Below are 10000 nucleotides of genomic sequence, written 5' to 3'. Positions count from 1 at the left end.
CGAGTTCTTCGAGTTCTTCTTCTTCGAGTTTTTCGATTTCTTCTTCGAGTTCTACTTCTTCTTCTTCTTCGAGTTCTTCGAGTTCTTCTTCTTCCTCTTCGAGTTCTTCGAGTTCTTCTTCTTCGAGTTCTTCTTCTTCTTCTTCTTCTTCTTCTTCTTCTTCTTCTTCTTCGAGTTCTTCCTCTTCTTCTTCTTCGATTTCTTCGAGTTCTTCTTCTTCTTCGAGTTCTTCTTCTTCACCGTAGTTGGCGGTGTAACCGATTTACCACCAAACGCGAAGGTGTGACCGAATTACCACCGGACGGCGTAAGCAACCATTAAATTTTTTTATATTAAGAGATACACCCATGTTGTTGTGTATAGTAACCGTATAAATCGTTTTCTTCCAGACCGTCCCCGCGCCAGATCACTGTTAAAACACTCACCCCGGTCCATGACCCCCTGTTACCTTTTGTTCGGGTCACGCACTTTCGTTCAAAATTTTTAGTTTTGACCATTTCCATTTTTATATATATAATATATATATATATATATACATATAAGTATATGTATATATACACATATGTATACATGTATTTATGTGTGTGTGTTTGTATGTGAGTTAGAATAAAACATACATTTAAATAAAATTAGAAAAGAATAAGTAAATACAAAATGTAAAGTAAAAAGGGAAATAGAAACGTTTCGAGAAAAGGCAGTCATCGAATGCTTGATTAAAAAAACGAAAACAGGAAGAAGGAAGTGAGAGAGAATGGGACGAAGGGGAGAGAGATAGATAGAGAGAGAGAGAGAGAGAGAGAGGGGGGGGAGGGAGAGAGAGGAAATGACTCAAAAGACGAAAAAAATAAGAATCAAGAGATGAGTGTCGTGTGCCCATCTGTGTCAGGCGTATGAGAGGGTACATCATGTGAGTCACATATGTATATTTATATGTACATGCTGTATGTCTGGTGAATTTTACACATACACACACACACACACCTCATGGCGCAGTGGTTAAAGTTCCCGGCTGACACTACGGCGGTCCGGGTTCGAATCCCGCCCAGGGCTGAAATAATTTCAGTATCGCTGCGCTGCGGGTTGTTACTCCAACTCTCGTGGGCAGGGATTTTAGGGTGTGTGGGCGTGTAAAGTCACATTATTACCCAAAGGTCGGCCATACGATCTCTGAGCTCTCATCCGAGAGGTTAATAACTGTCGATCACGAGTCCAACACGTGATCCAAGACCATGGTGAATCACACACAACTCGCGCACACACACACACACACACACACACACACACACACACACACACACATACACACTGCATATAACTGTTTTTGTCTGCACGGTTGGAATTGTGTAATTCTTTTTGTCAGTTTCCAGTTCTTCAGTTTTATTGTAACTGAAGGACAGTGGAGATTCAGCCTCCTCATCGCGACTCAGTTCTTCAATTCTTTCGCGCCGTCTCACAATGAAGCTTTTCATCGAGTAAAGTTATGTTACGAAATTTCTCGTTTTGTGTCTTTTCGTTCACGCTCGTGAGCATCTGGTGATATAATTTATGTTTTTTTCCCTCTTTCATCAGTTGATTTTAATCATATGAGGATGCTGCAGGCAAGGTCATCATATTAAGACACCAGGACAGGACTCGCAGTAATGGGTTTAAATTGGAGAAATTTAGATTTAAGAAGGAAATAGTCAAGAAATGGTTTCGAGAAGATTAGATAACTTTATGGATGGGGGGTGATACGTGGTCATGGACATGGAAGTGCCTAGTGTAGGGCCTAATGGTCTCTTGCAGTCGTTTTTATTTGTATGTTTTCATGAGGGGCGGATTCGGGACAGAATGGGGTCACGGACTATGTAGCCCCCGTTCTGTCCAGGGGGTGGCCCACGACTGAATAAAATCGTGGTATACAGAAAAATCTAGGATAACGCAGAAACATTATTGTCTTATCTGACAGCCTATATGAATGACTCCGTGTGAGAGTGATCCAAGCGCCAAGGGCCGCCAGACCCTGATTTCGTACTCAACCCAGCCGACCTGGGCTTCCTTGGAGTTGGATTCGTCTCCTTCTAAATACCATGGTCGAGGGAGACGAATCCAACTCCCACCAGGCGTTGCGGGCACCCCAGGTTGGCTGATTGAACACGAAATCAGGGTCTGGCGGACCGTGGCGCTTGGATCATTCTCCCACGGAGCTACTCGTATGTCCTCATTTGGGTCATCTTGCGGGTATATTGAACCTTTCCCATTTTTCACAATGACCAACCCTGTTGTGTTTCGTTAATGAACCTTTCCCTGTAAGAGAATGAAAGGGTTTCTGAGACATCCTGGATTTTTCTCTAGACCGGTCTTCAACAATACATGTGTATTGGACAGCATTGGACAAGTCGAAAAAGGCGGTTGACAGCTCGTCGATCCAAGAAGTGCCATGGGTTGAATAAAATCATTTGGCGGCAGTAAGAATAAAGGGGAAAGGGCAGTATGGTACGGAAGGGCAGCCCGTCACTCATTCATTACCGGAAATTAATAAAATCGCCTGGCGCCAGCAGAAATGGAAAAATTGTCACACGATATGGAAGAAGGAGTTAGGTAAACCTTCGAGTCTTATTGTTTGGTTAAAAGGGGACTAACCCGCTTCCGTGTGAGTTTTTAATCCCGTTCATTTATATAAAACTACTTTTTCTTGAAGGGGAGGAGAGAAACGTCTGTCCCAGACGCTGGCCGGCGTTTCTTCTTTTCAAACTGGAGACTCAAACAAGAAGACTTTTTCTTCGTAAAGGGGCGGGAGCAAGGGGGGCCCTCATTGAGTTGTCCTTAATGCAAGAGGTGGAGGAACAAGGACTCTCACGACAAAAGGACACGCACTGATAGTATATTCAACCCATTCTATGTGATTATCAATGGCCTTGGATGACGTGCTGGGCTCGTGATCGACAGTCATAACCTTACCGGTTGAGAGCACAAAGGTTATGTTGTCCGATCTATGGGTAATGCGGTGAAATTACATCACGCACTTTATCTCCTTGCTCAAGGTAAAGAGGTGTGAGGTGTGTGGTGTGACTTCTTCACTACGGAGGGGTCATAGTCATTACTATTAACATCTTCCGTACAAGTTGGTGCTTGTTTCGCTAGCCTAGTTGTCGCCAGGTGATTTTATTAAATTGAAGGGGACAGGGCATAAGTGCCCTAAAAAATGTATCCGTCCCTCCCCACTCCATTTTTAATTATTTTTTTACTTTTTTTTTTTTCGTTTTTACCTCTCTCCTTTTTTTTTTTTTTTTTTTCTTTCTTGTGTGGCGCCGAATTCCTCCCGGGAAAGATGTCCCTCGACGCCAATATTTGTTTTTCTGTTTTGGGTGAAAATCAATTTCAACCCTCGTGCTCAGCAGCCGAGCCGAGCCGATGAAGCCTTCCTCGAAGACCAAGAGTTCTGAGCCTAATCGCTGCCCAGTATTAAACCCCTTTGGTGCGAAATCCTCGAGCTGCGTGGCCTTTGGAGATCCCTGTGTGGTTCCAGAAGAACCTGTCACTTCAGCGCTTCGGGGACAAGACTCAGGAGGCTGATCCTCGGTGCCGGGAGCGGAGAACTCCTTCGACGTGGTCCTCGTATCCGCACGTCGTTCTTGCCCCGAAGTCGGAGGAGACGCGAGCAGCGATAGTTCCTCCGGCTGGCGGACGAGCGCAACCCGGATTGAGTCCAAAGGCGGGCTGTCGACCACCTGTTTGTGATACTGTACTTACCTGGTTGAAATCTCGTCTCTCTCTCTGTGTGTGTGTGTGTGTGTGTGTGTGTGTGTGTGTGTGTGTGTGTGTGTGTGTGTGTGTGATTCACTTTGGTCTTTGGATCACGGGTTGGACTCGTGATCGACAGCTATTTCCCTCCCGGAAAAGAGCTCAGAGCTCGTATGACCGATCTATGGGTAATGCTGTGACCTTACACGCACACACACACCCAACTCCCCGCCCACGAGAGTTGGAGTAACGACTCGAAGCGCAGCGATACTGAAATTATTTCAGTCCTGGGCAGGATTCGAACCCGCACCGCCGTAGTGACAGTCGGAGACTCTACCAACCGCGCCACAGAGTGGTGTGTGTGTGCGTGTGCATGTGTATGTGTGTGTGCGTGTGTGTGTGTGGATATATACGTCCAAGTACTTGTTTACGCACTGAAATCTTACACATGTTGACGTGTAGAATGCGTGAATGCGCTTGTTGCCGTGTTTACAACGGAGAGTCGCAGGGCATGCAAGCAGCTTTCGAAAAAGAAGAAGAAAAAAAAAAAGTAATTTGTGCTGCAAATTTCAGAACACGTCTCCCGAGCTCTTTCATGCCTGTTTATGGCGAAGTCCGGCTGTTTCATAATAACGTCTGAATATGCGACAAAGGTCTGTTCCTTTGCTCTACTGGAAAGGCAATGACCTTGATCTCTTGGAGAAGAGCGACATCATATTCTGTTGGAGAAAGAGTACAAACTGTTCTGTTGGAGAGAGATCTACAGAGTATACTGTTGGAGAGATATCTACAAAGTGTTCTGTTGGAGAGAGATCTACAGAGTATTCTGTTGAAGAGAGATCTACAAAGTGTTCTGTTGGAGAGAGATCTACAAAGTGTTCTGTTGGAGAGAGATCTACAAAGTGTTCTGTTGGAGAGAGATCTACAAAGTGTTCTGTTGGAGAGAGATCTACAAAGTGTTCTGTTGGAGAGAGATCTACAAAGTGTTCTGTTGGAGAGAGATCTACAAAGTGTTCTGTTGGAGAGAGATCTACAAAGTGTTCTGTTGGAGAGAGATCTACAAAGTGTTCTGTTGGAGAGAGATCTACAGAGTGTTCTGTTGGAGAGAGATCTACAGAGTATTCTGTTGGAGAGAGATCTACAAAGTGTTCTGTTGGAGAGAGATCTACAAAGTGTTCTGTTGGAGAGAGATCTACAAAGTGTTCTGTTGGAGAGAGATCTACAAAGTGTTCTGTTGGAGAGAGATCTACAGAGTATTCTGTTGGAGAGAGATCTACAAAGTGTTCTGTTGGAGAGAGATCTACAGAGTATTCTGTTGGAGAGAGATCTACAAAATGTTCTATTGGAGAGAGATCTACCAAGTGTTCTGTTGGAGAGAGATCTACAAAGTGTTCTGTTGGAGAGAGATCTACAAAGTGTTCTGTTGGAGAGAGATCTACAGAGTATTCTGTTGGAGAGAGATCTACAAAATGTTCTATTGGAGAGAGATCTACCAAGTGTTCTGTTGGAGAGAGATCTACCAAGTGTTCTGTTGGAGAGATATCTACAAATTGTTCTGTTGGAGAGAGATCGACAAAGTGTTCTGTTGGAGAGAAGTCGACAAAGTGTTCTGTTGGAGAGAGATCTACAGAGTGTTCTGTTGGAGAGAGATCTACAGAGTATTCTGTTGGAGAGAGATCTACAAAGTGTTCTGTTGGAGAGAGATCTACAAAGTGTTCTGTTGGAGAGAGATCTACAAAGTGTTCTGTTGGAGAGAGATCTACAAAGTGTTCTGTTGGAGAGAGATCTACAAAGTGTTCTGTTGGAGAGAGATCTACAGAGTATTCTGTTGGAGAGAGATCTACAAAATGTTCTATTGGAGAGAGATCTACCAAGTGTTCTGTTGGAGAGAGATCTACCAAGTGTTCTGTTGGAGAGATATCTACAAATTGTTCTGTTGGAGAAAGATCTACAAAGTGTTCTGTTGGAGAGGGATCTACAAAGTGTTCTGTTGGAGAGAGATCTACAAAGTGTTCTATTGGAGAGAGATCTACAAAGTGTTCTGTTGGAGAGAGATCTACTAAGTGTTCTGTTGGAGAGAGATCTACAAAGTGTTCTGTTGGAGAGAGATCTACAGAGTATTTTGTTGGAGAGAAACCTACAAAGTGTTCTGTTGGAGAAAGAGTTCAAACTGTTCTGTTGGAGAGAGATCTACAAAGTGTTCTGTTGGAGAGAGATCTACAGAGTATTCTGTTGGAGAGAGATCTACAAAGTGTTCTGTTGGAGAGAGATCTACAGAGTATTCTGTTGGAGAGAGATCTACAAAATGTTCTATTGGAGAGAGATCTACCAAGTGTTCTGTTGGAGAGAGATCTACCAAGTGTTCTGTTGGAGAGATATCTACAAATTGTTCTGTTGGAGAGAGATCGACAAAGTGTTCTGTTGGAGAGATATCTACAAATTGTTCTGTTGGAGAGAGATCGACAAAGTGTTCTGTTGGAGAGAAGTCGACAAAGTGTTCTGTTGGAGAGAGATCTACCAAGTGTTCTGTTGGAGAGAGATCTACAAAGTGTTCTGTTGGAGAAAGACTACAAACTGTTCTGTTGGAGAAAGATAAACTTTTCTGTTGGAGAGAGACGACAACAAACTCTGTCGCAGATGGATAATGACTTATTCTATTGGGGAAAGAAGTTGAGGAACTCTATTGGAAAAGAAATACTGAAGAAGCTGGAATCACAATGACACGCAAAGCTACGGCCAGACACGCCACTTTTCCCCTGTACGTTTGGATAGCCGGGGGGAGTGATAGTCACCACTATACGAGAGTAGTTTCTGTGGGACGCACGAGGTTCAGTTGCTCCCTCCTTGAAGAAGAGGAAGGAGGAAGAGGAGGAAGAGGAGGAAGAGGAGGAAGAGGAATAATAATAATAATAAAATTAATAGATATGTAAAGAGAGAAGAGAGGAGAGAGAGAAACGGAAAATAAAAGAGAGGAAGAACAAGAATAAAGTTGAAAAATAGGAATATGAATTAAGAGGAAAAAAGAGAGAAGAGAGAGTAGGAGGAGGAGAGAAGAGTGATGGAAGAGGAAGAAAGGGAAATGATAAGAGAATGTGACACGGACAGACAAGATGGATGTGTACTTTAGTGTGTACATTGATGTGTACGTACGTGTGTGTGTGTGTGTGTGTGTGTGTGTGTGTGTGTGTGTGTGTGTGTGTGTGTGTGTGTGTGTGTGTGTGTGTGTGTGTGTGTGTGTGTGTGTGCGTGTGTGTATTTATATGTGTGTGTTTATGCTCGGATGTCTGTACGTGTCATTCATGTGTACATGAACGTGTGGAGTATTCGAGTTTGTATGCACAAAGGAGAACAAGGAGGCTGCGCTGCGTATTACACAGGAGATGGAGTGAAGAAGCCATATGGAGGGGTGGAGGGGGAAGTTGTAAAGGGGAAGGTGTGGAGGCCGAAATGCGAAGGGAGAGATGTGGAGGAGGAGGTGTGAGGGTGGGGGGAGGGGTGAAGGAGGGAGTGTGGAGGGAGGGGTGGAGGGAATGTCAGAGTAAAAAGGAGTTATGTCAAGGTCGATAGAGGGAGTGAGGGAGGGAGGGAGGGAAGAGAGTAGGGGAGAATAGGATTAGGGTGATATATGGAGCAATGGGGTGTAGAGGTAAGATATGAATAAAACACATACACGCACACATGCAAACACACACGCACATACACACATAAACGCACACACATGCAAATACACACACATATACAAACACACATGCAAATACAAACTCACACACACACACAGACACACACAAACTCATAGACACACTCACACACACACACACACACAAACACACGCAAACCCCCTCCCCAATGTTTCCCCTACTGTTTCCGACTTTTTACTTTTAATTTATTGTAAAAAAAAAAAAAAAAAAAAAAAAAAAAGAGAGAGAGAAAAGAGGACGGGCTATGAACAAAGTGCTGAATTCCAGAGACTCTTTTCATTTCCATTTTCAATAAATAAACTGTACAAAAATATTCCGTCACTGTTAAATTGTTTTCAACTTTTTTGATTTAACATTTTCCAGGAATACCCCCGAAGTACCGATTTCGAAAACCCCCGGGGGATATTGAGGTACTATTGAACACCTGGTCAAAGGCACTGTTCACACTAGCGGTTTCAACCGAGGTTGTTAAATTACACTAAGTCAATGGAGGCATTCACACAACCACGCGGTTTTTTCCTTGACTTTACGGTACCGCCGCAGTTTCTACGCGGTTCAAAATACCGAGAGTTTGGTTATTTGGCGTTAGCCAATTTTTTTTTTTTTTTTTTTTTATAAGCTGTTTGCAAAAGGGTTCAAAACAAACAGCCACTTGGCACTTCAATGTTCCGTTTATTTCTGTTGGTTTCCCCTGGTTTCCGTTATTTTCCGTTGGAATCAGCTGGTTTCCGTTATTGTCCGTTTATTTCCGTTGGTTTCCCCTAGTTTCCGTTGGAATCAGCTGGTTTCCGTTATTGTCCGTTTATTTCCGTTGGTTTCCCCTAGTTTCCGTTGGAATCAGCTGGTTTCCGTTATTGTCCGTTTATTTTCGTTGGTTTCCGTTATTTCCCGTTTATTTCCCCGCGAATTATTTCTTTTTGATTTACGTTATTTTCAGTTTTTTTTTTTTTTTTTTTGCTGCTGATTTCAGATTGTTTGCTCTGAGTTTTTGTTGTATGTTTATTTTTTCCGTTAAACACCTTTGTTTTCTGTTTATTTTCTTTAATTTCCGTTTCACATTTCCATTAATTATCATGAATTCTAATTTACTCTATTGCCTGTTTATTTACTTTGATTTCATACAATTCTAACATATTTTTGAGAGGCATTTCTATTCTATTTCTTTTGTAACACACGCTTTTCCGTTGAAATATAGAGACGTATCACCAAGTAATGCCACGGTTACATTAGTATAACAAATATGAATACGGGAACATGATATGCATGTATACATATATATATATATATATATATATACATATATATATATATATATATATATTTATATACATATATATATATATATATATATATACATACATACATATACATATGTACACATGCAAGAGTGACCACTGGGAAAGAGAAACTAAACAAAGCAGAGCGCTTTCGTGTATTACATCCAGTGCAAAGTACATACAAAGATTGCACCGGATGTAATATACGAAAGCGCTCTACTTCGTTTAATTTCTCTTTCCCAGTGGTAACTCTTGTATAATGGAACACAAGTTACCAGTGATTGTTATTAACATATGTATATATATATATATATATATATATATATATATATGATACTGATGACCCACTTTCGGAGAAGAATAAGCGAAGATATAGAGATCTGTATATTTCGATCACTTACTGTGATCCTCTTCAGCAGATATGAAGAAGGATCACAGTATATGATCGAAATATACAGATCTCTATATCTTCGCTTATTCTTCTCCGAAAGTGGGTCATCAGTATTATTTTACATATGTGCTACGACATAACTTTATTGTAATACATATATATATATGTATATATACATATATAATATATATATATATATATATATATATATATATCCGGCTCACCTGCCGTATGTGCTCGAGGTCCTTCTTGTTGGCCATGAGGAGGACCGGCGTCCCCGCCGTCGAGGGCGAGGTGGAGTCCCCTTCGCAAGACCCAGTGACGGCCTCGACAGCTCTCGCTGCCACCCTGAAGGAATCCCTCGAGGTGATGCTGTAGACGACGAGCCAAGCCTCAGCCCAGGCCATCGTCTCCCGTGGCACCACGACCTCGTCCTGAAGAAGGAGAGGGCGAAGGGTAGAATCAAGTACCTGCTCATGAGGACTGAGAGAAATGTTCCGTATTGAGTGACTGGTTCATTTATTCATTCATCTTTTCATTTATTCACTTATCTGTTTTATTAATTATTTATTACTTACTACCTATTTCTTATTTTTCATTCGTTTATTCGTTTATTTGTTTATCTAATTGTTTATAAATGTATTTATTTGTTTATTAATCTAATAATTTTTCTTCTTACCAATCTATTTCCCTAATTTTTACTTATTCACTTATTTATTTAACTATATATTTACTAATTCATATATCTATTTCTTATTCTATCTATTAAATTACTTATTTGTTTATTCACCTATCCAGCTATAGTTTGTACTTGTGTATTCCTGTACCTATCTACTTGTATGTTTCTTTATTTTTCTTTATTTTATCAAAGTAATTTCTTTTAATCAGATCTCTTCAATTACTTATTTTTT

The 10000-nt window shown here is 41.5% G+C and overlaps 1 protein-coding gene across 6 annotated transcripts in view; it reads right to left on the bottom strand.

The window, feature by feature from the left end:
• The window catches only part of LOC143017424 (ras-related and estrogen-regulated growth inhibitor-like protein), a 111006-nt gene that overhangs the window by 28350 nt on the left and 72656 nt on the right, over positions 1-10000 (bottom strand). For all 6 annotated transcript variants that reach the window (XM_076172145.1, XM_076172142.1, XM_076172146.1 and 3 more), the window contains one exon: positions 9314-9523. In XM_076172145.1, coding sequence (XP_076028260.1) covers positions 9314-9523 — 210 coding nt within the window. The remainder of the gene's footprint in view (positions 1-9313; positions 9524-10000) is intronic.

The sequence above is a fragment of the Oratosquilla oratoria genome, chromosome 32, assembly GCF_046742065.1.
Source record: "Oratosquilla oratoria isolate Oo_2021 chromosome 32, ASM4674206v1, whole genome shotgun sequence".
In the NCBI taxonomy this organism is placed as follows: Eukaryota; Metazoa; Arthropoda; class Malacostraca; order Stomatopoda; family Squillidae; genus Oratosquilla; species Oratosquilla oratoria.
The sequence above is the reverse complement of the archived record's forward strand: the minus strand, read 5'-3'. Positions and strand labels throughout refer to the sequence as shown.